Source organism: Drosophila suzukii, chromosome 2L, assembly GCF_043229965.1.
Source record: "Drosophila suzukii chromosome 2L, CBGP_Dsuzu_IsoJpt1.0, whole genome shotgun sequence".
In the NCBI taxonomy this organism is placed as follows: domain Eukaryota; kingdom Metazoa; phylum Arthropoda; class Insecta; order Diptera; family Drosophilidae; genus Drosophila; species Drosophila suzukii.
Genome location: NC_092080.1, coordinates 5,008,043 through 5,036,016, shown reverse-complemented (window position 1 = coordinate 5,036,016; position 27,974 = coordinate 5,008,043). Strand labels below are relative to the sequence as shown.

General features: G+C 36.5%; 11 protein-coding genes across 22 annotated transcripts; 6 read left to right on the top strand and 5 right to left on the bottom strand.

Moving 5' to 3' along the window:
• The first annotated feature begins 7 nt into the window (after positions 1–7).
• On the top strand, positions 8–1,929 carry LOC108009568 (uncharacterized). The gene is made up of 6 exons (XM_017074034.4): positions 8–528; positions 594–861; positions 1,133–1,186; positions 1,242–1,286; positions 1,398–1,451; positions 1,615–1,929. The coding sequence occupies exons 1-6, from the start codon at positions 79–81 to the stop codon at positions 1,752–1,754; spliced, it is 1,011 nt and encodes a 336-aa protein (XP_016929523.3). The 5' UTR covers positions 8–78; the 3' UTR covers positions 1,755–1,929.
• Positions 1,930–2,187: 258 nt separating this feature from the next.
• Utx (Utx histone demethylase) lies at positions 2,188–8,816 on the top strand. 7 transcript variants are annotated; one of them, XM_017089936.4, is made up of 15 exons: positions 2,188–2,346; positions 2,403–2,749; positions 3,166–3,277; positions 4,800–4,975; positions 5,277–5,405; positions 5,581–5,806; positions 5,869–6,049; positions 6,105–6,362; positions 6,430–6,571; positions 6,624–7,333; positions 7,406–7,530; positions 7,609–8,028; positions 8,094–8,303; positions 8,369–8,495; positions 8,552–8,816. In XM_017089936.4, exons 1-15 carry the CDS (start codon positions 2,297–2,299, stop codon positions 8,744–8,746), a joined length of 3,408 nt encoding a protein of 1,135 aa, XP_016945425.3. In that variant the 5' UTR covers positions 2,188–2,296; the 3' UTR covers positions 8,747–8,816. The 7 variants fall into 7 exon arrangements, with proteins under 7 accessions (XP_016945425.3, XP_016945423.3, XP_016945424.3 ...); XM_017089934.4 differs by having other exon boundaries at positions 7,391–7,530; XM_017089935.4 differs by having other exon boundaries at positions 6,102–6,362.
• A 386-nt stretch (positions 8,817–9,202) lies between these two features.
• trk (trunk) lies at positions 9,203–11,000 on the top strand. Its single transcript, XM_017090100.4, has one exon. The coding sequence runs from the start codon at positions 9,228–9,230 to the stop codon at positions 9,942–9,944; it is 717 nt and encodes a 238-aa protein (XP_016945589.3). The 5' UTR covers positions 9,203–9,227; the 3' UTR covers positions 9,945–11,000.
• Positions 9,915–11,416, bottom strand: Mulk (acylglycerol kinase-like protein Mulk). Its single transcript, XM_017090098.4, has 3 exons — positions 11,237–11,416; positions 11,057–11,177; positions 9,915–11,000 (listed from the first exon to the last, which is right to left on the bottom strand). The coding sequence occupies exons 1-3, from the start codon at positions 11,332–11,334 to the stop codon at positions 9,993–9,995; spliced, it is 1,227 nt and encodes a 408-aa protein (XP_016945587.3). The 5' UTR covers positions 11,335–11,416; the 3' UTR covers positions 9,915–9,992.
• Positions 11,417–11,548: 132 nt separating this feature from the next.
• On the bottom strand, positions 11,549–12,672 carry LOC108021399 (probable transcriptional regulatory protein MYPU_6240). Its single transcript, XM_017090099.4, has 5 exons — positions 12,456–12,672; positions 12,160–12,393; positions 11,926–12,100; positions 11,761–11,856; positions 11,549–11,700 (listed from the first exon to the last, which is right to left on the bottom strand). Exons 1-5 carry the CDS (start codon positions 12,656–12,658, stop codon positions 11,596–11,598), a joined length of 813 nt encoding a protein of 270 aa, XP_016945588.3. The 5' UTR covers positions 12,659–12,672; the 3' UTR covers positions 11,549–11,595.
• Positions 12,673–13,105: 433 nt separating this feature from the next.
• LOC108021397 (probable trafficking protein particle complex subunit 13 homolog) lies at positions 13,106–14,820 on the bottom strand. Its single transcript, XM_017090097.4, has 5 exons — positions 14,666–14,820; positions 14,208–14,595; positions 13,832–14,144; positions 13,632–13,760; positions 13,106–13,579 (listed from the first exon to the last, which is right to left on the bottom strand). The coding sequence occupies exons 1-5, from the start codon at positions 14,706–14,708 to the stop codon at positions 13,136–13,138; spliced, it is 1,317 nt and encodes a 438-aa protein (XP_016945586.3). The 5' UTR covers positions 14,709–14,820; the 3' UTR covers positions 13,106–13,135.
• Positions 14,821–14,922: 102 nt separating this feature from the next.
• On the bottom strand, positions 14,923–16,145 carry Mob3 (MOB kinase activator 3). Its single transcript, XM_017074059.4, has 6 exons — positions 15,919–16,145; positions 15,709–15,859; positions 15,526–15,649; positions 15,363–15,466; positions 15,184–15,299; positions 14,923–15,116 (listed from the first exon to the last, which is right to left on the bottom strand). The coding sequence occupies exons 1-6, from the start codon at positions 15,958–15,960 to the stop codon at positions 14,991–14,993; spliced, it is 663 nt and encodes a 220-aa protein (XP_016929548.1). The 5' UTR covers positions 15,961–16,145; the 3' UTR covers positions 14,923–14,990.
• A 366-nt stretch (positions 16,146–16,511) lies between these two features.
• REPTOR-BP (REPTOR-binding partner) lies at positions 16,512–17,621 on the bottom strand. Of its 4 annotated transcripts, none has more exons than XM_065867472.2 (4): positions 17,458–17,621; positions 17,056–17,137; positions 16,733–16,858; positions 16,512–16,675 (listed from the first exon to the last, which is right to left on the bottom strand). In XM_065867472.2, exons 1-4 carry the CDS (start codon positions 17,512–17,514, stop codon positions 16,659–16,661), a joined length of 282 nt encoding a protein of 93 aa, XP_065723544.1. In that variant the 5' UTR covers positions 17,515–17,621; the 3' UTR covers positions 16,512–16,658. The 4 variants fall into 4 exon arrangements, with proteins under 4 accessions (XP_065723544.1, XP_016929157.1, XP_016929147.1 ...); XM_017073668.4 differs by having other exon boundaries at positions 16,737–16,858; XM_017073658.4 differs by having other exon boundaries at positions 16,737–16,858; positions 17,056–17,140; positions 17,458–17,614.
• An 825-nt stretch (positions 17,622–18,446) lies between these two features.
• Rsf1 (Repressor splicing factor 1) lies at positions 18,447–19,531 on the top strand. The gene has a single exon (XM_017067500.4). It carries the CDS (start codon positions 18,577–18,579, stop codon positions 19,174–19,176), a length of 600 nt encoding a protein of 199 aa, XP_016922989.1. The 5' UTR covers positions 18,447–18,576; the 3' UTR covers positions 19,177–19,531.
• Positions 19,532–21,217: 1,686 nt separating this feature from the next.
• Pten (phosphatase and tensin-like protein) lies at positions 21,218–26,018 on the top strand. 3 transcript variants are annotated; one of them, XR_001768001.4, is made up of 12 exons: positions 21,219–22,005; positions 22,689–22,901; positions 22,968–23,140; positions 23,204–23,348; positions 23,440–23,627; positions 23,699–23,806; positions 23,875–24,037; positions 24,099–24,208; positions 24,296–24,511; positions 24,572–24,893; positions 25,137–25,348; positions 25,837–26,018. XR_001768001.4 is itself a non-coding variant. In XM_017090314.4 (12 exons), the coding sequence occupies exons 3-12, from the start codon at positions 22,802–22,804 to the stop codon at positions 25,854–25,856; spliced, it is 1,545 nt and encodes a 514-aa protein (XP_016945803.2). In that variant the 5' UTR covers positions 21,219–21,406; positions 21,681–22,005; positions 22,689–22,801; the 3' UTR covers positions 25,857–26,018. The 3 variants fall into 3 exon arrangements, 2 of the variants coding, with proteins under 2 accessions (XP_016945804.2, XP_016945803.2); XM_017090314.4 differs by lacking the exon at positions 25,137–25,348 and having other exon boundaries at positions 21,219–21,406; positions 21,681–22,005; XM_017090315.4 differs by lacking the exons at positions 24,572–24,893; positions 25,137–25,348 and having other exon boundaries at positions 21,218–22,005.
• Positions 26,019–26,851: 833 nt separating this feature from the next.
• Positions 26,852–27,969, top strand: LOC108021689 (FUN14 domain-containing protein 2). Its single transcript, XM_017090513.4, has 3 exons — positions 26,852–27,013; positions 27,418–27,610; positions 27,681–27,969. Exons 1-3 carry the CDS (start codon positions 26,919–26,921, stop codon positions 27,861–27,863), a joined length of 471 nt encoding a protein of 156 aa, XP_016946002.1. The 5' UTR covers positions 26,852–26,918; the 3' UTR covers positions 27,864–27,969.
• Positions 27,970–27,974: the final 5 nt, after the last annotated feature.

Below are 27,974 nucleotides of genomic sequence, written 5' to 3'. Positions count from 1 at the left end.
CTTACTATCTTAAACTTGTAAGGGAGCCGGAGCCGTGAAGACAGTCAAGGTTCTCCCGTCAACGTATCAAAAGAAATTATGATTTCGGTAGCTCTGGTTATTTTGTGCTTATTTCCGTGCGTTCGAAATGAGTACTTACGTCCTCCTTACCAAGTTCTCTTACACAAAAAGGATAACTTAGGAGTTTTGAATGATGGCCACTGCTTTGGAAATATTATTCAAAGTCGTCTAGTTCTTACAGCAGCTTCGTGTTTATTAAGTGCAAACAAAACCTCAAACGGAAAAGAATTTGTAAAATCTGATGAATTAGCTGTATCCTTCAAAGGCGAAGACTTGGATGAGTCAATTTACTTTGTTAGTGGCATTGACATCTATCCTGGATACAATGTGTCATCTTTGGATAACGATATTGCTATTCTAAGTCTAAGTACACAACTTCCCCTTTCTGAACGAAATGATATTCAATGGGTTTTGGTGGCCGACTATGATCTCAAAGATTCTCCTTTAGAAGACGGCGTGGAATCTTACGTAAGTACTGATAATACCCAATTTTTGCCAAGTTAACTATTCTAATAATAAATGTAATCCCACAGATTTGGAAAATTTCAAACGAACAAAATGTTTATCCCGGTTATGGTGTTATTCGTGAAAGTAATTTAGTTGGGATTATTTCGTTCGAATTTCCATCGAAAAGTAAACGAGAATCTAATCTCGAAATTCGGAACTCAACGAGATTTACGCAACTAAACTCTTATTTAAGTTGGATATATGCACTTTTACAGAGTGCAGAGATTGCGGACATTGAAAATAACAACTACAGTGCATCTCTACCTTATCGTCAAAGAAAAATCGCAGAAATAGGTAATGTAAATAATAGTATTTATTATTGTCAAATAGTTTATCATACAGGGATCATGAAAACAAATAGGTTTAGAGAAACCTTCCCTTGTTTTCCAAAGAAAGATCAACTGCAATTTGATAAGAATATTTTTGCGATAATGCTGAAGAGATCCACACTAAACCGGAATTTCATGATGAAAGTGAAGAAAAGCTACAGCTTCGGTTACTTTTTAGCATTCTTATGGATAATAAAATAATATAATTTTTTTATTTATTTTCCTACTTATTTCAGTTAAGGAATACGTTGATCCTGATGCAGTGTATTTTCAAGAACCAGCTAATCCCAGTAAGGCTAAATAGGTTTACACTTGTTTAATTATTCAAAATTTGTGTTCTTACAGTTGAAGTTGACTTTGAAACTGAGGTAGAGGATTTGACAGAAACCGGTAAGAACTAATTTTATTAAGTCTTAATTTCATTTGCATTATTTTATTCGCATTTTAACTCTTAAAATTAATAGAAAACTTTCCCAAAATATTAACCTATTTTTTTTTCAGATACCGAAAACGTAGAAACTGCCTCAGTGGATATAACAAACCCAGCGGACATATGTACGTCCAGCATACATAATATTACACTAACATGGATTATAATTAAAGAATTTAAAATAACAATCAAAACATAAGAAAATAATATATAAATAATATATAAAATATTTTACACCTTTATTATCATACACGACTAACAATAACATTTTGCTTTTTCTTTTTACAGTTAATGAAAACATCGAAAACGAGAAAGGATTCTTAACAAACGCAGCTAATATGTGTACGACCAAGGGAATTTCTTTATGGATTTTAATATTTAATGTAATGGCTGTTAAATACCGTTTGCTAAACCTTTTAATTTTCTAAAAACAACAGTTTATTTGGTGATCTTAAAAATGGTCGACTTTAATCATCTTTAAATTTTAAATATTTCAGCAAGAAAAACGGTTTACAGCTTTAAGAATGAAATTCGTAAAAAATGTAACTTAAAATATAATGTGTATTAATTTATCTATTACCAAATATATCGATAACCAAATTATGCTAGTAGCTGTCCCAAGCCAAAATCGCTCCCAACATTTTTAAAAAAGCTTTTAAGTTTTTGTTTTTGGTCTTTGTTAAAAAACAATACAAGTTTTTTGCCTAATTTTTTAAATCGTCGCTCGCATCAAATAAAACTGACATCTTCCCAAAAATATCAATCGTTCCGCGAAGTATTTCGCGGTGTGAAAACTATATTATGAGTACCGTGACACGTCACAAAATTTCAATCTCAACCATCCCTAACCATATTTTAGTGTTGTGCCATCACTATAATGAAAATATAAATAAAAAAGGTTTTAAAAACTGCGCTGTATTATTTTCCACACCTTTAAGGACCGGTATTCTTAATAATAGTTGGTTTAACAATGGGACAACTTTCTTTTGAGGATGATTGCCTCATCCGCGAGCTGGATAGGTAAGAATGTACTTGGTTTCATGGTCTTCCTTGAATAATATTTACATAAATTTCAGTCGATACTATGGCTTTCTGGACTTGTCCAACTCAAAAAATGTGGAAATAAGGAATCTGGTTCAACAGACTGTAACGAACTTGCAAAACTACATTGCTAATGGCCAATTGCCTGATATGAAGAACACCCATGACAATAAAAATGCTATACAAAAGTATGACCCTTCAAACCCAGCGGATCAACATATGGAAAACGCATCGTCACAAAATAATGAAGACAGCAAGCTTCTCGATAAGCAAATTAGTGAAAAAGGTGCCGTTGGAGATGAAAAAGCCCAGGATGAACAATATATTAATGCTCTTTGTAAGCTTGGTCACCTGCATCTACTTCTTGGCGAATACTCGGAAGGTAACTAAACATTTACGTGCACTTAGTAGATACGATCTGCGGACTCAGGTTCACCAAAAAGATATACATATGTCGGTTATTTTGGACTTGTATTATATATATTATAGAGAGTATTATATTAGAGTAAAGCCAGTTCCGCCAGATTGATTCTATAAATGATTCAACAGTTTACGTGTGATCTACAAGATATACATAAAAAGGTTTCCAATTATATAATATCTGAAATAGATATTTAACTTTGTAAAAGGATTGATTAATCTTAATAGCAACTATTAAAATAACATTTTCTATTATTGTATAAACGTAAAGATAGACATAATCTACAATCCATAACTGCAGCTTATAATTAATACTCCTTTTAAGACATAATTAATTCGATATTATATTGTGTTGTATTCTTTAAATTTTCGTTTTAGCCTTATCTGCGTACCAGAAGTATTTACGATTCCGAGAAAATAATTACTGGACAAACCATGCATTTATTTATGGAATAGGAGTCGCTTATTTTAAACTTAGGTGCTTTAAGTGGTAAGTTTCCTTGACACTTATTTTGCATATTAAATTTGACAAATTACCTGCAAGTTGAGCCTTGCACCGATATATTAATATTACACAAATTAAAATAGTTTCTTTTGTAATAACAAAAAGCAAAACATGCAATTAAACTGACCTAGCTTTTGATTTTAAAACTCAAAAATAGAAGTACCAAAAAACTGTATACAAATATGTCTGAACAAGATCTCTTCGATTTGGAGATACTTTGATGTGTACAACTACAAATACATGAGGAAGTCGATAAAAAATAATTTATTAGTTTCAAATAAGAAATGATAGTAATTATTGAATTACCGGTCTCCAATATGAATCCTTTTTGACTCGCGAAGAAGATTTAAATTCTTGAAAGTGGATGTGGACGCAAATGTAGTGGAACCGTTTTAATTTGGCATTTAAACTATTCGATAACTTCATATCGATGTACACGTTTCGATTTCACTCGTTTCCATTTTTCACTTTATCGAGCTTATCACATCTCTATTGTATTGATATTAAATTGTTTACTAAATAGATTCTACACGAAACAACACTGCCACTAGAATTATATATTTGTAAACAGTTCACAACGAATTAGAATTAAGACTGGAGATTTTCTACACAAAAATAAGTGCGTTTGCTGGTTAGTTATCGGTCTTGGATTGTGATTTGATTTGATTTACTTTTTCTTAACAACAAATGGATGCTGTCAACATTAATTTTTCAATCAAAAATGGCTAACGGCATTAAGTAGTGTGACTAAATAAAATGAGAATAATTAGTTTTGTTCCTTTGTTTTCCCCAAATCGCTGTTATAAAAATACATAAATTCTCATTACATGTATGTACAATGTGCGTGCGCGTGTGTGTGTGTGCACAAAATGCAACGAATTGCCCCCCTTTAAGGTCGTTTTGTGAATTGCGGGGTTAAAATGTGTTCTTTGTTTAATCACAAATATTCTGAATGCTAACGTTTAGGTAGACAACGTCTGGCGCAAATAATCAATAAAGCAGAAGATTGTTCCTGGTACTTGTTACCAATGAAAAAGACTGTCTGGTTTTTTTAAGTGCATTCAGACATGTCTGCCGACGGCTGCAAGTTCTATTGTTATTTATAATCGAAATTCAGACTTTCTAGTTGAATTTTACTTCCTAAAACACATTGAAAATTGCATTTATGCCGTTTACTTTGTTGTTCTAGTTAAATCAACTATGTTACATGAATTTGTTTGTATATATGTATGCATGTGTGTACGTGACTGCATGCACATAGGTATGTACGCATGTATGTACTTATGTAAACACAGTTCACTGTGAATAACGGTTTTGAATTTGTATTTAAAAATTTGGGAAAAATACACTGAGATTTATAATTTATACAAAATGCAAATTTAAAAACCGGCGTTTTTTAGAAAATGTTTGGTTAAACAAATCAGAAACGAATTTCTGACTTCATATCAAGTTCACATATTTCAACCCTTATCGACTCTTCTGAAGTATTTATTGTTTTCTTTTTCAGGGCCATCAAATCGTTTCAGGAGCTTTTATACCTAAGTCCCAACTTTACATGTGCAAATGAGGTTCATTTGCGTTTAGGTCTTATGCTAAAACATTGCGGGGAGTTTCACATCGCCCTGAAACATTTGCAACTGGCGCTGCTTTATACATATCCCTCGACCTTTTCAGAACTTCAGGGTAAGTAGTTCTATAAAAACTATATCATATACAATCTTATAGATTTCCAAACTAAATAATCTTAAAATACTATTTTAAGTAGGTCTTAATAAATAATTAAATTTCCTGTTTTTTGAATAATACGAACATGAAAACCACATACAATGCTTTTATAAAATGTTATGGTGATTATTATGTTTCGGATTAAACTATTGAATCATCAAACCAAGCTCACAAAAAAATATAAATCATTCTTTAATAAAAAAAGTATGATAATATAATTCCTTAAAAAATAAATTTGGTATCTTTATCTACTTCGCAGTAAAATTTCAAATCGCGCATTTGTATGAAGTTCAAAACAAACACAAGGCGGCAAAGGATGGCTACGAATTTCTGCTAAATGAGAAAAATATTTCATTGGAACTTAAAGCAGATGTTTATCGACAATTAGGTAAGCTATTTTAAAAAAATACTTTCAAGTTTTCAGTTTTATTGATATGCGGACTTGTTTATTAAACAAATTATAATTCAAATGTTTTAAAAAAGAACATCTTATATATTTCTTAAATAAATAATATTACAGATTCCTTACACACCTCTTAAACTTTATCTTGTTTTAATTTTAGGATGGATGTACCATTGCGTAGAATGCCTAGGCGAAAAAAAGGAACGTGAAGCAAACGCATTGAATTTTCTTCAAAAATCAATTGAAGCCGACCCAAAGAGTGGACAATCATTATATTTACTGGGAAGGTGTTATGCGGGTATCAATAAGGTCCACGATGCTTTCCTAGCATATCGCAATTCGGTGGAAAAGAGTGAGGGAAATGCAGATACCTGGTGTTCGATCGGGTAAGATATGCCATAAATGTTTGGCCTTTACATTTTTTCATAGTTGCACACGTTCGTTTTAGCGTTTTATATCAGCAACAAAATCAACCGACGGATGCCCTTCAAGCTTACATATGCGCTGTGCAATTGGATAAAGACCATAAAGCCGCGTGGACCAACCTGGGTATACTTTATGAGAGCTGTGGTCAATTACGAGATGCCTATGCTTGCTATTTAAATGCAACCAAACAAATATCATTCCAGGTATGTGTATATTACTGTGGCTATTGCCGTATCTAAACATTGGCTATTCCAGAAGTCTTCATTATTTCGAAGAAAACAAGCAATACGCATGAAAAAGGACACCATTGGACTGTCGAAAGGACTGTCGCAGAGAATTACGTTTTTAGAGGGCCAACTTAGTCAAGCACCATTGCCAAGTATTACATCGAAGCGCCGCCAGCTGTGTTCAATTGAAGAAGCTTGGAACCTGCCAATATCCTTAGAAATGAACTCTCGCCAACAACAAACAGCGCAGATGCTACCAAGACAGATTACAAAGCAAAGTCCAATACAGGTGGGTTTGAATTCAGATCAAAAACTGTGTTAACAACATTCATGTCTTTAATAAAATGTATTTTCAGGGGCCACCTCCACCCTATCCGCACAGCCAACTCAGCCAAAGTCCCATACCTGCGAAACGTATTAAGGATGATGGAGCAGGCCAGCCAGAATTAATGCAAAACAACATTCAGGCATCATCGCAATTGCATCAAAATCTAATAAGTAAGTTGATACACGCGATCGTCTTTATAACATCATAACATCTGTATTACAGACATTTCAGACTCATTAAACCAGCGCAATTTCAACGCCATGCCGGAAAGCAACAAGAATTCGGAGCAAAGTGTTGTGGACACTTTCGATGACATCTCGAATGATATTTATAAACAAAATGAGACTATTAAACTGGAGCGTTTAAGCCACGATGCCTTGAGTAACAATGAGGACTCAAAGCACAATGAATATAATAATGGTGGTGTCACCGACGATTTGTCGACCACGTTCAAAATACAAATGGACTCAAAACAGTTGATGGCAGCCGTGAAGCTGCTGCCCATCGATGAACCGCCCGTGCACTGCACTATTTTGCAAGTGAACGCGCCCCCGCCATCTCCGCCCGACTGCCCACCGCAGAAACTCACGAGGGATCAACTCCTGCCCCCCACTCCCTCGGTTCATTTAGAAAATAAGAAGAACGCGTTCAGCCCCCAGCTGCAGGAGTTTTGCCTGAAGCATCCGATCGCCGTTGTACGCGGCTTGGCTGGCGCTCTCAAGCTAGATCTCGGTCTCTTTTCGACCAAAACGCTGGTGGAAGCCAATCCGGATCACAGTGTTGAGGTTCGGACACAGGTTCATCAGTCGCCCGATGAAAATTGGGACACGTCGCAGGGCAAGCGAGTCTGGGCCTGCATTTCCCATCGGTCTCACACAACAATTGCCAAATATGCCCAATATCAGGCATCCAGCTTTCAAGACAGCCTGAAGGTAACGTTCGTTGTAAGGATTCTGGTCAACATGAATACAGTTTACATTATCTCATAGCTTATTTTACCGCAGGATGAAAGCGATAAGGGTTTCCCGGGCTCACAGGCAATGTCGGACTCGGACTCAAAGGACTCGGTGTCCAATTCGAATATTGTTTTAAAGCGTAAAAAACACAAAATAAATAGTAAAATGTTAAGGTACATGATATTCCAACACTCTAATGTTTTTATAACAAACTTGTTAAGGCTAAACTGAAATGGTTTCTCTTATTTTAGATTCGGAACCAACGTTGATCTCTCGGATGAGAAGAAGTGGAAGCCACAACTAACAGAGCTACAAAAACTGCCTGCTTTTGCACGAGTTATATCCGCTGCCAATATGCTCTCCCACGTGGGTCACGTCATTTTGGGCATGAACACCGTTCAGCTGTATATGAAAGTCCCGGGAAGCAGGACGCCTGGCCACCAGGAGAACAACAACTTCTGCTCAATTAACATCAATATCGGTCCCGGGGACTGTGAATGGTTTGCCGTGCCGGATGCCTACTGGGGCGGAGTTCACAACCTGTGCGAGAAGAACAACATCAGCTATCTGCACGGTTCGTGGTGGCCCGTCCTGGAGGATCTGTACAAGGAGAATATTCCAGTCTACAGATTTATACAAAAACCCGGAGACTTGGTGTGGGTCAATGCTGGGTAAGCAGAGATATATGATTTTTGTGAAGAACTTTAAGCATTTACAATTTTAATTTATATTTTAGCTGCGTTCATTGGGTTCAGTCGGTGGGATGGTGCAACAATATTGCGTGGAATGTTGGTCCCTTAACTGGCCGTCAGTACTCGCTGGCCATCGAGCGATATGAGTGGAACAAAGTGCAAGCCTTCAAAAGCATTGTTCCCATGGTTCATTTAAGCTGGAACCTGGCAAGAAACATTAAAGTCTCCGATACCAAACTTTTCGAACTGATCAAGTGAGTATAGAACCTTTAAATAACAGTCTTTTGAAAAGAATATTAATTATGTTTGCTATTTTTAGAATGTGCTTATTGCAAACGCTTAAAAACGTTCTGCACATACAAGAGTATGTTAGATCGAAAGGTGTGGAAATACGTTTTAATGGACGCGGGAAGAACGAAGCTTCCCATTATTGCGGACAATGCGAGGTATATATCTGAAATATATTTTTATGTACCATATCGATAATATTATTCCTTGGCAGGTTGAGGTTTTCAATGTTCTGTTTGTAAAGGAGCAGGAAAAGCGACACGTTGTTCACTGCCTATCGTGCGCCCTGAAACTGTCCCCATCGCTCCAGGGCATCGTTTGTCTCGAGGAGTATCGTCTGTCTGAGCTGCAGCGCGTGTACGACTCGTTCACTTTACACAGAACCCAAGGACTAGCATACACTCAGTAGTTGTAACACGAGGAATCATTTTTAATAATGCAGATTTAATTTATATGTATATTTTACAACGTACAACATACACTCTAGTGTTTTGATAAATCATAACGGATAACTCATAGAGATGGGGTTATATCTGATTGAGATGTCAGAAGAGCTCTCCCATTTTAGTGGGAAAATGAATCTTTGGATTCTTAAATTTATATTATATTACAAATTATAGATTAATAAAAAAAGATTACAAAAGACATAATAACTTGTCTGATTTATAGTTATTAGTTATGCGACTTTGTCCAAAGAATTAAATACATTTTAGTTGCTTATGAATAAAGAAATTATAATTTACAAATTGGATTTGATATTATTGGCACTAAATTGAAATGTTTTTCTTTTCGATTATTAAAAATTTCTATACTATATTTCAACGATAGCTGCAGCAACTAAAACGATAGTTGAGTTCCTATCACTGCTGTAACCCTGTTTTCAACCAGCCATGTTTTTGCAAACACCGTCTACAAATATGAAATCACAGAAGGAACTTAACTGGCTGGCCATTTTCCTCACCTTTTTTGCATTCTTTGGATCGGCTCAGGATGATGCCGACTACTGCGCCGAGCTTTCAACACAGTCACTGGCCAAAATTCTGGGACAGGCCTTCAATCCTCGCTACATGAGCATCGATCCGCCCGGCGAGCCCGAGGAGAAAAGCTACCAGTTGGGCTACAAGCGATCGTCCTACGAGCTGCCATTCTATGCCGACAGTGAGGCGATTTCGATTAGCCACTTTCCCGCCTGGGAGACCAACCACTTTGCGTTGGTGGAAAAGAAGGAACCGGCGCGGAGCAAGAGCCTGCGAACCAGAAGCGCATTCATGGATCGGGTGGGACACCATCCGAGAATCGATGGCTTTAAGCAGCGACCCTGGGAATGCTCCTCCAGGATCAACTGGATCGACTTAGGCTTAAATTACTTTCCACGCTATATCCGTTCCATCGAGTGTATTGCCAGAAAATGTTGGTATGATCACTTTAATTGCAAGCCAAAATCATTTACAATAAAAGTACTGCGCCGTAAAGCTGGCTCATGCATTCGAATAAACGATAAATTGATTTTGATCACCGCAGAGAAATTTGAGAATGATTACACGCAGCTCTGGATTTGGGAAGAAATAGCGGTTAACTTTTGCTGTGAATGTGTTATGCTATACTAAAATAGCGCCATTTAATCAAGATTTTAATTAATATACACGTTTAAAATTTCAACAAAAAACTTTAATAGCATTGGGGACAACAGATACCTTAATGGGTCTTGCATCGTACTCCTCGCCGTCAATGGAGTAGAATTTCTCCGCCATTTCGCCGGCCGGATGCAGCTGAATGGTTCGACTCTTCACCACCAGGCTGGGCAGAATGTTGCTGCAGGTGACCTGTGGAATTTGCTTAATGAACTCCCAGCCTGGCTGCAACGAGCTGATGAACTGGCTCTCCAGCTCCGCAAAGTTCTCCTCGTTCTGAACACAATTGATGTTTATCTGACTGGCCTCCACGCTGCCCTCGAACTTGTTCGCGCAATTGTCGTTCTTAACCAAAGTCCTCCTTGATTCGCCGCTGTTCCTCTGGTACTTAAAGAGGTTCCTGGTGAAGAGGCCACCGCCGACGGGCAGCGCATCCTGCCGCTGAGTCGAAGCACAATCCACACAGCCAGGGCACGGCGGTGTGTACACATAGTCAGTCTTCAGGCTCCAGTTGTCGGCAAACGACTTGGAGGCGGCGGATGCATAGTGACGCAGAGGGCCAAAGTACCAGTACTTATCCTTGGCCGAATTAATGTCCTCCATCAGGCCCCAGGAGAGTCCGTTCAGGCCGAATATGGGCTTCAGCTGGCTGTCGTTTTCTTCGTCTCCCTTGATAACATCGAAGCGGATCACGCTTTGGTACTGGCTCTCATCCTTGAGCATGGGTTCCAGTGCCTTGCACAGGCTCTTCACATAGGCCACGTCCTTGACGCCAAAGATCTGGAAGCGCTTCGAGGCGGACTGGAAGGAGCGGCCCAGCGGGAGAATGGTGATGGGGCAGAGATTACCCCGCCGTCGCATCAGCCCCGTCACCACCTCCGATGAGGTTCCATCGCCGCCGGCCACCACAATCGCATCGGGCAGCGCAGCCATCTCCTCCACGTAGCTCTTGGCATGTCCAATGTGGTTGGTGCGCAGGATCTCCACAGAATATCCAGCTAAATGCAAAACCGGCTCGCAGTAGTTCTTGAACTGAAAATCAAAGGCTGATTTGGGGGCTTTTGGTCAAGTGTGCGCAAGCTACTTACAAATTTTTCCGATCTCTTCTTATTGGCAACCGGATTCATTACCACAAGCACCTTCTTCGGTCGATCGGCAATTTGATTGGATTGAATCTGGGAGGCAAACTTTCTCATATGTTGTTCAATCCTGAGGTTGAGAAAGAGGTTAAAGTTTTTGACAATTATTATTGTTTTCTGAATGCATACTCAATGTGCGTTTTCAGCGATTGCAGAGCGTACACAGACACTGCCGCTCCGAACGCGCATTTTTTCCAATTATTCCGAATAACTCTTAAATAATTCATATTTAAAGTCTGCTATTTTATTTTGACCAACGATTTTGATGCTGCACATGTATTGGTTTGCGTTCACATAAACAGCTGAAGTTTAGTTCGTTAGGGGTATCCCATCGTGTTTACATAAGTTTTTTTTAGTAACAGAGAGATACAGGTGTTTTAGGAACGTTGCACATGAAACACTAAATTCTTAACATAGCTTTTAACAGATGTTTTTAACTGATGTTTTTGAAAATTGCCTATATTTCTGTTTTATTCAACAAGTTATTGTTATTCAACATTATCATAGATATCCTCTAAGCCTGGGATGTTTCTTAGTTTTTCTATAAACACGTCATATGCCTTTTGGTCTTCCGGGGATAATTGCACAACATTCTGAAAGTAAAAATTCTGAATTATAAAAGTATAGTTCTAGTAAAGAATAGACACCCTTACCATTGGAGAAAATATGTGTTCACTGCTCTCAACGGTGTATCCAGCTTTTTCCAAGTTTCTACTTAAGCTAGTTAAAACGACAGGACTGCATAGGAACTGGAAAGGCGAAAGCAACAAAATTAACATTACTTATATAGTAAACATAAAACGAAACACTTTACTTACATTTACCGATCCTTCGGCATTGTCAACTATTTCGATCTCTTCAGCACCAAGTTCTATAGCATCATTAGTGGCTTTATCTTCCAAACTGGACCCGTTGAGAAGTTTTGATGAATCATACCGAGCTTCTATTAAGCCAAAGTCCTCAAACAAATTACCAACATCCATAAATTCACCTCTGAAAGATACAAAACGGATTTAGTTAAAGCAACATTATAACTTTAGGAAAGGTATTACCCGGCTTTCTTAATCATTGGCGTCGCATCCATTTTAACCCCAGAAAAGTTGTCCGTGTAGAAAATGCATATCAGGTATACGCTTCTTTTATACCTGATGTCCAGCCGGTACTTTTTTAGCTGCACTTTGCTTGACTTAAATTTATTCAACGTGTTTTGTATAGTTCCGCTGGGCATATTTTGCTTCAGGGCTCTTTCTATTTCCGTGCGCAGGAGAGAATTAATGGCTGGATCACTGTCTCAACGGAAATATTAAATGTTCATTTATCAGATTAAGGAAAATAACCAATGACTTACGCGGAGTTGCCCTCCTGAATGGCCATGCGGATTTGCCTCGAAATCTTTGCAAATAAGGCTGCTCTAGCTCCATCTTTCAGAGCCTTTGTGTGCTTTATGTTGGCCCACTTTGAATGACCCGCCATGCCACGAATAGCCTGCGATTGAAAAATGCATTTTCCGAAATTCGTGGAAAATGTAAGAGTGCATAAATTTCGTAACATCTCTAGTGTTTTGATCTAAACTAATGTGGCCAGGTCTGACAAGAAGAAACACATGATGTTCTAAAAATGGGACCGCACACGCAAATCAATTTAGTTTTAATTTAGTATTTTGTACGAGTTTAGGATGGATTTGTACGCCAAGTTCTATACTATTTTTGAAAAGAAAATGCTTTTGGACTGCAATTGTTGTTGGTGTCTCGTAAAAAATAATGAAATACAATTGGAATTGGCAGCCAGATCTAAAAAGCTAGAGCATACTTAACAGGTTTGAGGTATTCGCTAAAACTGTTAATTGCTAATATCAGCACACATGTAACATCTTGTGGTATCCTATTCACACTGTCATTCTAAATTCAAATTTTTGTCACTGAATTTCTACTTTTTTGACGAACAGCAGTAACAAATCCCAAATTAAAATCCACCGGTATAAAAAATTTAAAAACAAAATTTAATTTATACATTTATTAACAGACAATACTATACAACCTGCAGTTGAATTTGCTTTTGGTTTAAACAGCTTCCAGCACTTTCGTAACGAATTAACTTATTCTGGTGCGTTGTGGGATCGTTGTCGTAATCCGAATTTACGACAAAAACATCAACGACATTCTCTATGGTAAATTGTTCATTTTGAAGTGTATTGGTCAATATCAAGGGTGATATTTTAACAAGGCCTAGTTTAGATGGACAGACGGACAAGGGAAACTCAGCAGATTCTCCACTTTGCAGCAAACCCAGCATAAAATCAGCGCATCCCGTATACTGACTGTCCGGTGAAAACTTGGCAACCAGGCGAACATTTAATTTCATCGCCTGCTCAGATGTATTCGTCACACGACAGTTGAACGTGAAAATAGTACCAATTTTAATGGTATTCTTCGCATCTAGAACTTCCAAACGGAGAGTTTTGCACTCAAATGGCTGAAAATTAAGAGTTTAATCAATTATATCCCTAGGGTAATTTCCTACTTACCAGCCGCTGCAGTTGACTGGTTTGCAGCCTGCCCTTTTCGCCAAGATTTGACCTCCAGACAATATCCAGTTTTCCCACATTATTAAATTGCCGCAGAGTATCTATGTCCTTAGCAATATCTCCTTTGGGCTGCTCAGGATACACAAGAAAATAAATAAACTTGGTATAAACTTGGGAATTACAATGTTTCCACTACTCACCTTAATGCAGTAAAGAAACTGACAACTGTTATTGGGCTGCAACATGTGCTTCACTGTAAAAACAGACTCCCCATTGGGCAGCGTATTCAAAGGTGTTACGGAGTAATCCTCGGAACCATCCAATTCCACTTTTTCGAGGCAAAACGGGCTGGTAGTCACGTTTTGGACCTGTGCCTCCAAGTATATTTCGTCGATCTCGGCATTGTAAAACTTAGTTTTAACATCGAGTGGCTTTAGAACTTGAAACTTGAAGAACTTTCTCAAGGACTGGGCATAGCCCGCGGGAGTCGAGTAGTTTACTTCGCAGACGAGACTGCAAAGAAAGTATGTATATTACTTTTCTGAAGAATTCGCGTTTGCTATAATGTCCACTTACATATGGGTTCCGATTTCCTTAACCTCGTATCGTATAACATCGTCGATTGTTCCACCGGGAGCCAACGTCACTGGGGACTTGGCGTTTTCGTGCATGGACAAGTTGATGCGCGTCGTGTTCGACTGAAGATCGGCCTTAACGGTCACACATTCCACAGGATTGGCGGTGGTGTTGTGGACGCAGATATAGCTGGCGAATGTTTCGCCCAGATAAATGCTTCCGAAGGATTGGGGTAGCAATAGAACTTGTCCCGCCGCCAAGGTTTCCGCACAGGCCCCAGATATTCCGTCACTCTCCTGGGAGCTGCTAAATTTCTGCACCAAATCCGTGGGCTCGCAAGTTACGACAGGTCCAACTCCCACCAAAGTGGGCCGCATCAGCCGCATAACTATAAAAAACAATAACATCTTTCCTTGGTAATAGGAATTTGGGAACATTTATTAAATACATTGTTATACCTTTAAGGGCCACCAAATGTGCATCTGGGTCAACCATCTCCATCTCGCAAAATACTTAAACTCGGGCTTATTTCAATAAAACAATTCAGCAAAAAATATAAAGAAGTGCCAAAAAAATCTGTTTACATCGGTGCGACCAAATCTTTTGCAGTTAAAGATACCATTTCCTTTGCAAGGAATGCCCTTAATATACAATTTCCCTGACTAAAAATACCAAAAGTCATAGCAAATATACAAAATAACAAAGATTACCAAACTCCATGTAAGCTTATTTATTTTTTAATAAACAATAAATATTTACATCACAATCTAGTACGAGATACATTTAATCCTTGTCTTTGCAAATTCTAGATGTCATTTCCTGCAGCGGTTCCAGCTCCTTGGCCGAAACCATGTCGAATTCTTGGACAAAGTAGTAGAAATGTTTATAGCAGGCATTTACGTGGGCTTCCTAAAATAAGGTAAATATAAATTTATTTGATAATGCTGCTGTGGGTTTATCAAATAGTAATACTCACTGCGCCAATGCTGACTATACGATCAAAGTGGTGTATATAGACGTGGACAAACACACGAAACAGACGGGTTAAAATTTTCCGACTAATGGCTGAGAAGTTTTTCGGAAAAGGAACATCTGAAATAAAGTTGGGGAATAAGTAATTTTTGAGAACAGCAGCGGACAAGGCTCTGAACTCACCAGTGGATACGGGAAAGACAGATTCATTGTTGATTTGTGTCTCAATCCAGTCCATTAAGTGTTCAATATATTTTTGGGCTGAGAGTGCAGTTGGCTTTTTATATCTGATATTATAAAAAAGTATTAATAACTTGGGTGGCGTTTACCGGGGTTATTTACTTACAGATCTCCATCAGCCCATAAATACTCATACCGGGATCCTCCAGACATTGTGGGGCATGTAGTTTCGTTGCAAAACTCGGAGACAGTGCCGTAAAGGAGATTTATGCGGTTGAAAAAGTCCACAACTAGGATTAAACATTATACATAAAGTGATGCAATATGATATTAATAATATAATTTTTACCATGTACAGCCAGCCAGTCGTTCAAATTCTCTCCTTGGGGCAGCCGCACAACTTGCCGAAGATTAATCCCGGATTGCAGACTGGCCTGAGCTTGCTTGTGTAGAGAATATCTAATTGTTCCCGAGGCAAAGGGCTTCTTTGGCCTAAAAGTCTGAAATCCAATGTGAATATATGCTATTTGTGTATTATTTTGCATAAAAACAACCCCACCTTGCCCTTTTGAAAGAACTCTAAGAATCCATTTAATGCCATATTATCTTGTTTGAGATTCCGGTTTTAAAGTAAAGATGGTACGTTGGCACATATGTATAAGTTACAAGTAACTTCAGTTCCTAAACAATGAAGAACTGTTCACGCTTATCAATTATGTTTACATTTGTTTCTGTATTTATTTCTATTATCTGTATTTTTATGCCGTGAAAGAGATGATAAACCCTCGATAGGTTTCTTCACGAAAGGGTAATCGAATAGTCGTTCAATTTGAAAGTAATTGTTTCACTACCACTGTTCCACTACCAAAAAGGGTCACAGATGGTTGCAAAATGAAACTATTTAAAACATCAGGTATTAAAACGTTCTAGATATAAAAAACTAAAAGTAAATTCTTTTTTGTATAAATCAATGACCTCACTTTGTATTATTTGGTTTATTTAAAGTACAAAGCAGAACCGTTCAATGTGTTAACAAAAATGGAAAAATACCCTTAAAATGTACGTTAAAAGTTCTGTATAAAAAGCATCTTAATACAAATACAATATTTTAAAAACCAAACCGTTTCAAACCACCTAGTTAACTTACACAGGTTTTGGTTAAAAATATAAATAGTAACTGCCGTGTATTTATCATTATTTTATGTTAAGAATAAAAATATAGGTTATTCTTGTTTGAGGATTCCGATTTCCTGAAGCAACTGGTCATTGTTGATTGGAGTGTTACTTTCACTTAACTGTCTATTCCATTGTATTAACTGCAATAGAGATAAGAATAAATAAATTGGTTGAACCTGGCTTGATAAATTATATACCGACGCGCTCCAGTTCGGCACGTAAGGCCACTACAGCCTTCTCCCGATCCGCAACTAATTCTTCGAGGTACTGATAGCGTAGTTTCTTACGTGCCCGGCATTCTCTAGCACTTTGCCTGCTACGTTCTGTAAATTCAAAAGAAAATACATTAGAAAATGAATTAATTCACAGGGTCTCGATAGAAAACGGTTTGAATTGGTTTCATGGTCGCAAAAGTAACCTTGGTGGCCAGAAATCTTAAGTTTAAAATGTAACGTATATATGTATTTATGTACATCAAAATAAGTACATACATTATACAAATACTTTTTCTATTTCTTACCAAGTTTGGCCTTGATATCCAATTTTTCAGTCGATGTCTTTCTTCCTGGTTTCCGTCCTCTTTTCCCACATTCTTTCCGTGTCTGCTGAAATACATTGATATTTTATGATGAGTGTTAATGGAAATAAAGTATAAATTAGTAGAAGATAGATGCAATATCATTCTTATTATCCATTTTTTCGTGTTTAAAAAACCTTTCTTGGGCATTTCCAAATAAGACAAACTACAAATATTGCTTTGGAAAATAATTTAAAAATCCGTTTGAAAAGTTAGCGCTCTTTACATGCTTGCAAACACACTTGTGCACAAACATATTTGCACATAGCCTTACTGCGCATTAACAAATAATCCGTAATTCCCTGTTCGACACGAAATGAATTCAACCATTAAATATCTTCTTACCGCTTGTGCTTCCTCTGTGATAGACATTTTGTTACTTTGCATTTCCATTTCTGCCATTACAACTTTTAAAAAATGCCAAAACGAATTCTTTATTATTATGCGTCGTTTCGTAAATACTCAAGATATCAATAAACAAACTAATACATATGTATGTACAAGCAAAGATAGCAAAATATATCTCATTTGGAACAGAGAAAAATACCAAACTATCGGGAACTACCACAAAGCACTTCGAAACAGTTGGGTTTTTGATAGATGTGAAACTAGGATTCCCCAAGAGTACATTCACGATCCTATCCTCGATACACCATTCAGAACTGCCGCGATCACAATTTTTAAGGGGAGATTTGCCTTTGGTGAAACTTTTTCAACAATATTTTGTATATTTTCTATTATTTTATCATGAAAAACCCATCCGAAAATTTTCACATTTTAAACTTTCCACTGAAGAGAGGAAAAGTTTATGGTTATACCGTCGAAAAATTTAAAACTTGTCAAAACAAAACATGAAAGAGATGGTGCTTTATAAGGAAACGGTTTTTTTTTTGCATTACAAATTAAAATAAAAAATGGTACTTCGTTTTTTTCTTTTTTTTTATCCTAAACTGTTGAATTACTGAATATGGAATAGGATACACTCTAATAGCCACTTCCCTTAAGGGCAATTAATTTACTATTTTTCATATATAATTTATAACGCTGTGAAAGTGCTGTTATGTCATTTGATCAAGGATTATTTCAAGAAAATAGACAACAGTTGATTAGCGACAAAGTATTATTCTAAACCCTTTTTAAATACGCAAAAATATCTCCAATCAAAATAATATTTTGTTATAAGAATTAGTGTACAACTTGGTTCAAGCGAAAGTCATTAAAGTAATGGAAAGTCCCTTTTTTAAGGTCCCCGAATACTATAAATAAAACACAATTTTCGCCCGATTTCGGTGTTCCAAATGCGAGGCTATTTTTAAAAATTAGCATTTTTGCAACGAGTTTAACCACCCTGGTTGAAAACTTGATATAGATACAAACGCTAAATTGTCCGGTGGTGATAACTTATTGATTATTTATTTTTCAAGCAGGTATCTGAAAGGGATATCGCGGAAACAGTAACATTAGATGTCTAGCATGGGTGATCAGCGTGGGACAAGGGTGTACGTTGGCAATCTGACCGATAAAGTGAAAAAAGACGATCTGGAGGGGGAGTTCACAAAGTACGGCAAGCTGAATTCGGTATGGATAGCATTCAACCCCCCGGGCTTTGCGTTTGTGGAGTTCGAGCACCGCGACGACGCCGAAAAGGCGTGCGACATACTGAACGGGTCGGAACTCCTGGGATCCCAGCTGCGTGTGGAGATCTCGAAGGGGCGGCCGCGTCAGGGTAGGCGTGGCGGGCCGGCCGAAAGGGGCAGACGCGGCGATTTCGGCCGGCACAGCATCACGAGCAGTGGCAGCGGCGGCGGGGGATTCCGGCAGCGTGGATCCAGCGGATCCTCGAGTCGTCACACGGAGAGGGGCTATAGCTCCGGCCGATCCGGGGCCAGCAGCTACAATGGACGCGATGGCGGCGGAAGCGGCTTCAATCGACGCGAGGTGTACGGCGGTGGACGCGAGAGCAGCCGCTACAGCAGTGGAAGCAGTGCCAGCTATGGACGCACTGGCGGACAATCAGCTGGACGCTTCCGGTCTCGCTCGCCGGTTGGAAACCATCGATTCTAATGACAACACCCCTCATAGTTGCCTATGAGTAATGATTAATAAATAATAACTTAAGTGCGACACCGTAAACGCAGACTCGAAACATTTAAAATCGTAGCATTCGATCGTTTTCGATCGGCCAACCAACAACAACAACACCCCACATCAACAAAACTGATAGTCGTCGTCGTATTTTCATTATTTATTTAACGAGTACCCATTAATAACATGACAATTGCAAGCACATAAAATTTAAGTTATAACGTAGAAAACTAGTAAGAAGAAATACGCTAAGACTCGAACAACGTCAAACCAAATTCTAGAAGTACGCAATTTTAATAAAGAAAATGCGGAAAAGTTTCTCGTATACGTACAAGCTTTCGCATCATAATTGGTCTAAATATTAAAGAACTTAAAAGGAATCGGAATTGTTTAGGTGTTCATTTTCTACAGAACTTGTATAATCATCTAATACCCTTCAAAATGAAGCTGTGTAATTATACCCGGTTCGTTCAGAAGTCTGAAACGGCATAAAACGCGTTTCAGACACTTTTCTGGATGACCTGTCCGATTTTCTGGATCTTGAAGACTATAGGAGCAATAACCGGCAGGTGCTTGCAGGCAGACCACCAACAATAATTAAGACATTGACTTTAAATTTGGTAAGAAATACTGCATGATCTACCTACATTTTTAACTCAATCAAACAAAAACTAATAAAGTGCTGCTCTAGCCAATGCTTCAAGCGACTATCTTAAGTTAAGAGTATCGGGTTTAACATATAACGGTTTTTCGGTTCCAGCATTTTTGATATTTTAACAAATTAACCAGTCATTAGTCAGTGATTTTCTTAAACACACTGAGATCCATAAGAATGCTTTATGTTAAAAAAAAAGCAGAGCAATATTCTTTTTGTGAAAATGTCGAATAGTTAGTTAGCCTAAGGGGTTAGAATACATTTGGAGCAAATGACTGCAGATACTTTTTTAAAGAAACGATGAGAGAAATGAAAATAAAATTGGTTAATACGGCAAAAAATTTGTTTTTATTTCTGCGACTTCAAATCGAAGTATTCACAAATATTTCTGTTGGCAGTGACAGAGTTACTGCTTGTTATTTCGCATATCTTTTCGCTTTTTCCAATGTGATGAGATGTTGAGAATATTGTAATTCGATTTTTAGGGATTTGTGTTGCGTTAAAAACAAAAAGGACAACATTATTTCTTTAACAAATCCAAAGATGACAAGTCAACATTTTTGTGGCACATTTTAAAGGTTTCTTTATGTTGTTGGTTTTTCTTTCAGTATAAAGGTAACGACGAAAAACGCGAATTCTTCAGCAAAGAATCTATATAGGGCTGCACACACTCTACTAACTCTAAGCAACCTGTTGCACCAGTATTGAAACTGACCTACAAATCAAAGAATACACAATTTATTTTAAATAGCATACAATATGGCTAATTTTATAAAACAATAGTCTGGGTCAATCACAAAAAAAGTACTTACTTTTTAATTTCATGCATTAGCATTTAGTAAATGTAAACTTATATGTGGAAGGTGTCACAAATAGAGTTTGGGTTTTGCAGTAGAACTGCTATAGTTCTGTAGATATTACTATTTTTAATAATTCAGGTGAGTTATTTTGTAATATTGAAAATTGTACTTGGTCACACTGCGGGATTTCCACAAAACAGCTGTTAAAGCAGCTAAGTTCAATGTGCGTAACAGCCTAAAAAATTGAGAAAGTAAACAAAAAAATTGTTTTTAAATAAAATATCGATATAAATTACTTTATTTTAATTTAGTTAGTTGAATTATGTTTTAATAAATAAATTTAACACACACGTATTAGTTATTTCTCATTGGTTTAATGAAGCCCGTCCTTGGAAAACCGATTACCTTTATTTTATAAACTAAAATAATTAAGAAACGTTATAGAACTTATGTGAAATATTTTTGGGAATTTAACAACTATCGATAACAACTGTCGATAGTTTTTGCATACACAATTTAATCGAAAAGGCGCACGTCGATAACGCTGCACGTATTTTTTCTCAAATCTTGTAGTGGTATCGCTAACCTTAAACACCCTGTGGATCTCACGCTTGATAAATTAATAATACATTTAATAGAGCATGAGCGCTATTGTTTAAGTTTTACACATAATTTAAAAGTTTTATTTGGAATTTCGTGGCTTAACGTATAACATGTGATAACTTTTTGAGATGCAGTAACAAGAACCTGCTCGGTGGGAACCCAAATACATTTAGCTTATTGACTTAAACATACCCATATGCACATACATATGTATTAAACAGTAGTCGCATACATATGTATATTCGTGTGGTGCTGATAGTGTAAAAGTGTGTAAAATGTCTGTGGAATTGTAAATATGTTTTTGTTTAAACAAATATGTACATAAATGCACAAAAATCGGTGCATCCATATCTGCATATTTCTGTACATGCATATGTGCTCTAACTGCAATACATACCACCATTCGCATTCGCATTCGCAAACAGTTTGTCGAAAAAGTGTGTCTACTCGGCGAGATAAAATAAAACAAAAACCCGAAAACCGAAAACAGCAAACAGAAAACAGTTGCCAAATCAGTCGCTATGTTAAGTAATTCGAAATTACTGTTCGGTGTTTCAAATACGGATTTCGATTGTTCAAAAATCGCCCGTCGTTCAGCCAGTGAACCAATTTAATTGCTCTCGAATCCCATGCGTTGGCTGCAATAAGAAAACTCTATCGGCAAGTTGAGATATTCGACGTGCAAACTGAATGTATTATGCCAAGCGGAAAATTGTTATATTGTTTATCTTTGATAATATGCCAATACATGTAAGTATGTTTCACGTGTACATATGCCCTGCATGTGTGTGTGCCTGCTGTGCGAGTGTGCGAGTGTGTGTGTGATTGGCAATTTTAAGGACCTAGGTATACCGAACTTGAGCAAAATACTAAATGAAAAGGGTTTTAGTCAACTCTTTACCTGTTCTTAAAAGAGCTAAAAAACTATTCCCCTGCGAGAAATGCAGTTTGTGTTTGTATGTATCTGTATCCAAGAGTAAGGATTGCGATTTTCAGATCTATATACAAGAACATCTCGACCCAAAGTTGTAAAATATCATTATTAGCCTCTAATAACTATGAATAATGAATAACAATGCAGTCATATCATGGTAGTATGTTTCTTGCAATCGTGAAATACATCTAGCGGATTTTGCATACATTCATTACCATTTTTATATAAAGATATTATCTTGAGTTACTATCTCAAAGAACAGAAAATAATACCTTGCATAGGATTTCCAACCCACTATTGATAATATTAAGAACCTGTTAAGATATACACAAGTGATAATGTCTTAAATGATCTCTCAGTTAAAAAACCTAAATAAGAGTTTCGAGTGGTTCTAAACTATGGATTCCTTCAAGTCTTCTTTGATAGCCTCTTTAATAAGATTAAAAACCTCAAAATTTATTAAAACTTACTAATTTCCTTGCTTCTCTTCTATTTTCAGAACAAAAACATTGAAATGGATTAAGATATAAGTAAACAACTGGTTTCCAATTAGATTTGAATGGATGCAGCTAACCTAATTTAACAAAAGACAAGTCTTTTAACTTTAAAAATATGGCCAACACCATTTCGTTAATGTCTAACGTGATACGCAATGTAGTGAGCAAAAAACGTATACGATACAAAGAAAAAGGATACAATTTGGATTTAACCTGTAAGTCATTAAATGAAGTGCCTTTTTAAGGATTTATAATTCTTATGCTTCCTTATTTTCTTACAGATATTAATGATAACATAATTGCCATGGGGTATCCAGCACCGGATAAAATAGAGGGCCTCTACAGAAACCGTCTGGAAGATGTCTATAAGTTTTTGGAAGAAAATCATGGCCAACATTACAAAATATATAACCTATGCTTAGAGCGTAGTTACGACGTGGGAAAATTTCACGGGGTAGGATATATCTTGTGTGGCTATAGTAGTCCCAATCAATAAAAATCCATCAATTTATTACAGAGAGTAGCAGTTTTTCCGTTCGAAGACCATAACCCTCCAACGATTGAGTTAATACAACGATTTTGCAAGGATGTTGATTTGTGGCTTAAGGAAGATTCGTCCAATGTCGTAGCCGTGCACTGTAAAGCTGGAAAAGGCAGAACCGGTAAGAAAAGTGTAGTCTTTGTCCGTAGATTCATTGAAAAGTACATTGTATTAAATAAATATTTTTATCTGATCTAACAAACTTTTTATAGGTACCATGATTTGTGCATATTTACTGTTCAGTGGATTACAAAAATCCGCTGATGAGGCATTAGCGTGGTATGATGAGAAGCGTACAAAGGATCGTAAAGGTGTGACAATCCCATCTCAGCGTCGATATGTTCAGTATTTTTCCAAACTAGTTTGTTCAAGTGTTCCATATTCGAAAATAAGCCTTAACGTGAGTATTTCAAGAAAGTCGTACTAAATAAGCTACAACGAAATTATACTTTCCCCTTTTTATACTTTTAGGTATGTGAAATACGGTTCTCGGAGTCCGGTTTTCTGCAAAATTACGGCACGGTAAAATGTTCAGTATCTGTATTACACGACTCAGCCACAGAAAATGCAAAGCCAGATGTAAGTCAATAACATCTAACAATCTACGACGAGAAAAATTATTTAATTCTGGTTTATGCATATTTCAGAGACTGAAAACCTGGACGATTGATTTTCAAAAATCATTTATATTGACCAGTAAACCATCTTTACCAGTTTCCGGTGATATAAAATTCGAACTTAAACAAAAATCCTCAAAGAAAATAGTTTGTCATTTTTGGCTAAATACATTTTTTGTTCGAAATTATTCACGTGAGTATAACTAGCAATTCAAAATAGTTCAACAATTTAATAAGCTTTTTTTCCTGTTTAGCTTGTGAATCCGATGGAACAGTTAACAAATATATACACACTTTAAGCAAATCGGAAATCGATGATGTACATAAAGACAGAGAACACAAAGCGTTTTCAGAGGATTTCAAAGTACGTTGCGCAGGATTTTTGAAGATCCTGACTACAACGACCTACTGATTGTACCTATCGTAACCGAACTTTTTATATATTTTCCAGATTTCGATCGTATTTGAAGCAGAAAATTGTAGCAGAGACGTTAACGCTGAACCTTCTGATAAAGAGAAAAATGACAACGTTTTAAATTTTGAAAGATCAGATTATGATAGTTTGCCCCAAAACTGCTTTCTTGAAAAAAAAGTCTTAACTCCGATCGTCAATGATAACACAGCGAAAAGTCAAACAATAGAACCGTTGGATCATAAGGATATAGTTGTAAGTGAAAACACGTTTTGCGCAGAAAATATGCTTAATCTATAAATCTAATATTCGTAGACTAAAATTCAATACGACACATCAACCAATTCAAAAAATACTTCGACTGCGTCTAAACGCAAACAGCCTAATAGCAAACCTCTTTTATCAAGCTTGAATGATTCCACAAAAGAGGAAATAAAAAAAAATCATATATTTAATCAACCGTCCATTAAAAAAACTGATTTAATCAAATGGCAGAATAGTGAAGTTCATATCACCTCTGACACTCGAAGTATAAATGAAAATAAGAACATCAATTACAATTCATACATCACATGTAAACAATCCTCTCCAAAATTCAACTGTGGTACCGAAGAAGGCGAGGGAGATTGGGAATCCGGTGAGTTTTCTGAATACTATACATCTCAAAGACCAGATCTCACTAAAAATCTATCTGTTAAAATTGAATAATAAAAAATCGTTCTTATTTCACCTTTGTATTAAAATGAGTTTATTTTAATTAGATTTCTTGCCCATTACCGGTTTTTTTTCTTAATTAATAGTATTCAAACTACCATTTCTCAGATAGCCTTTTTACTACCATATATCGTCCAAACATTTATATTCTTATTGACTTCGCCAGAATAAACACCCGAGACGATTTAAAAGACTTCTGGCTGAACGATCTCTTATTTTTGATGTATAAAACGAAGCCACCAGAACTGGATTTATATGTCCCCAAGACTTTTACGAGTATACTAGCAGACAGGCTTGCAAAGATCCACTTCCTTTTACAGGGGAACCGATCGATGACAGCTGGGCTCTGCACATCTGTTTAGAATTTAATGTACATAGGTGAGTGGGAGCCTAAGAAAGGTCAACTAACCGGGCAAACCCTTTATCAGTATCCGCATCGATTCTCATCAAACATACTTCACCTCTTCATAATATGTGTATATGAGTCCGGACATCTCAATTGCGTCCTTCATTTCATTTAATAAATACTGGTGTTAAAATATCGAATTTTTCCGATTATGTTTCTGAACTTTTAGATTTCAATGTTAATCCAATGTTTCGTTGATTACACTAAGCTTATCTTAAAAAATAATAATCGCACCTAAATCGATGAAACTGACGAGATTCCTTAAATATTTTGTATGTTTCATTGCCATTAACAGTCTTCGGCATAAGGAGATATCTTCGAATTCTTGCATTGCTTAACCATTCACGCTAATTCGATATTTTTCATTGTTGAGTTTTATTGACTAAACTAAATTAATAATATAGGTTGATGTCCAAGTTCAAACATGACTAAATATATGAATATTTTTATTTAATTTCAGGTGAATCAACATACCTGTAATCAATGCTTATTACGGACTTATAATTCTTGGTGATTTAGCAAAGTAATTAAAATTGCTAAGTAATTGGCTAATCTATTCGAATTTGTAAATATACTGTATGATATTTATTTAAGTAGTTTTAACAATTATTTTAAATAAACTCATGTACATTTTGTATTGTAGATTTCATTCGAACTTTGGGTTTTTGTCTGAAATTTGGTATGATAAAGTCAGGGTAAGGACGACGAAAATACTGCAATGACTTCAAAAAGTCCAGGCTGGACTTGGAAAAATAAAGAAATGTGAATTCTTCAAAAATTTGCCAAACCATGGTGATGCTAAATAACAAGCAAAACTTCCTTGAACATATTTTAAAGTAAGGGTCAGGACCCTGGTTTTGAGAAATAGCGGTTTGAGAATTCAAAAGAAGAAAGATTTGGATCGCACCTCGGACATTTTCGTCTTTTTGATTTTGGAACGGTTTCGTGACTCCGAAAGTTGTTCTTGGGGGAAAATTTGGTTGGAAGACAATTCTATGACACTCTGTATGGAAGCTCTTCTCTTATATTTTTAATTTATGAAAATATTTTTTTGAAGAAAGTGGATGTAAGTAAGTTCTTTAATATCTTCCTACTAGGGTTAGCAGTAATTCCATTCAAATACTTAAACTCTGCTAAAATACGATTTTAAAAAGGTTCGCCAAAAATCAAAGGGTGGCTCTAAAATGTATCGATAAAATACAAAAATATACTAAATATATAAATATACCAAACATCGTGCAAGTCATTGTTATTAAAGATAAATAAAGTCGGAATAAATATTATTGTTTGTACTCGCGTTCCTGTGTCTCTTTTTATGACATATTTTATTAATTTTTTGTATATATTGTTTTTAAATGAATCGGACTATTTTTTAAATTTCCAAAAACGTTGTGTACAAATTATGTGCCGGTTCCACGTTCCAAAATACAATAGCCAAAGTGGCAGATGCTTGGAAGCTATCTTGACGCCCTTATATTATTGTGTAAAATTGACGTAAACTCTGTGAACTTCTCCGCTTAACGTCAATATCTAATTTTAAAAATGACTAATTACTCGGAATTCTTAAAGAAAGTTTTTAGCGATATTGGCCAGCGTTCAGCGTACTCGCAAATGTTAATTGGAGTCACTTCAGGATGGTATGTGTTATATCATTACAGCGCAGCCAAGTAGAATTTAATCAATGAGAATTCTTTGATTCTTCCATTACATTCATTATTGGCGCACCCTTATTATTTACAAATAAACAATTTAGTAGATATTTATTTTATTCCCAAGAAAACGAGGATTCAAAAGAATTCCTGCAGTTTCTTGGTGTATACATGTGTATATAAGTATGGTTGTTTGTGCCACAGGTAAGGACCTTCAACATAAGCGCTATATTTTGCGGTTCCTATCTAATTAACGCGGTATTAAAGCGGTCTGAATCTAGAGACAGACTTTATTTATGAGATTAAGATTATGGTACCAAAATACACAATAAAATAAAATGTAGTTATAAGTTAGTTGATGGAAATAAAGTAAACATTATACAAATTTTCAGGGCCACAGGATTTACAACCATGAAGATAGGCAAATTTGCTGCTTTTGCTGTTGGCGGCAGCATTATCTTGCTGGAAATTGCACACCAAGAAGGTCTTATAAAAATAAACTGGACCAAATTGGATAAGAGCGTTGATAAGCTGGCCGATAAAGTGGAAGCTTCGTTAGGTCGTGAGAAAAATTGGAAAGATAAGGTATGATTTTAAGATCTCCATGTTGTTATTGAAAAAAACTCAAATTGTATCCTTTCCCCTGTTCTTGCAGACCGAAAGATATGTCGACAATCAGCTGGACAGAGCGGAAAGCCTCTTGACCAGAAACGGCAAGAAAGTGGCCAAGTGGTATACCAAACTGATTGGCGATGAGGAGGGCCCGAAAGTAAACGATCTGCACATATTCCTGGCCTCGTTCTTCGGTGGCGTTGCTCTAGGAATTGCAACTGGATAATTTATATAATAAACGGCACAAAAAAACATTAAAATACCATATGGCTATTATGAACAAATCTCACTAAATAAAGTTACACGAAAAAATAATACATACGGAAATCGAATTGAA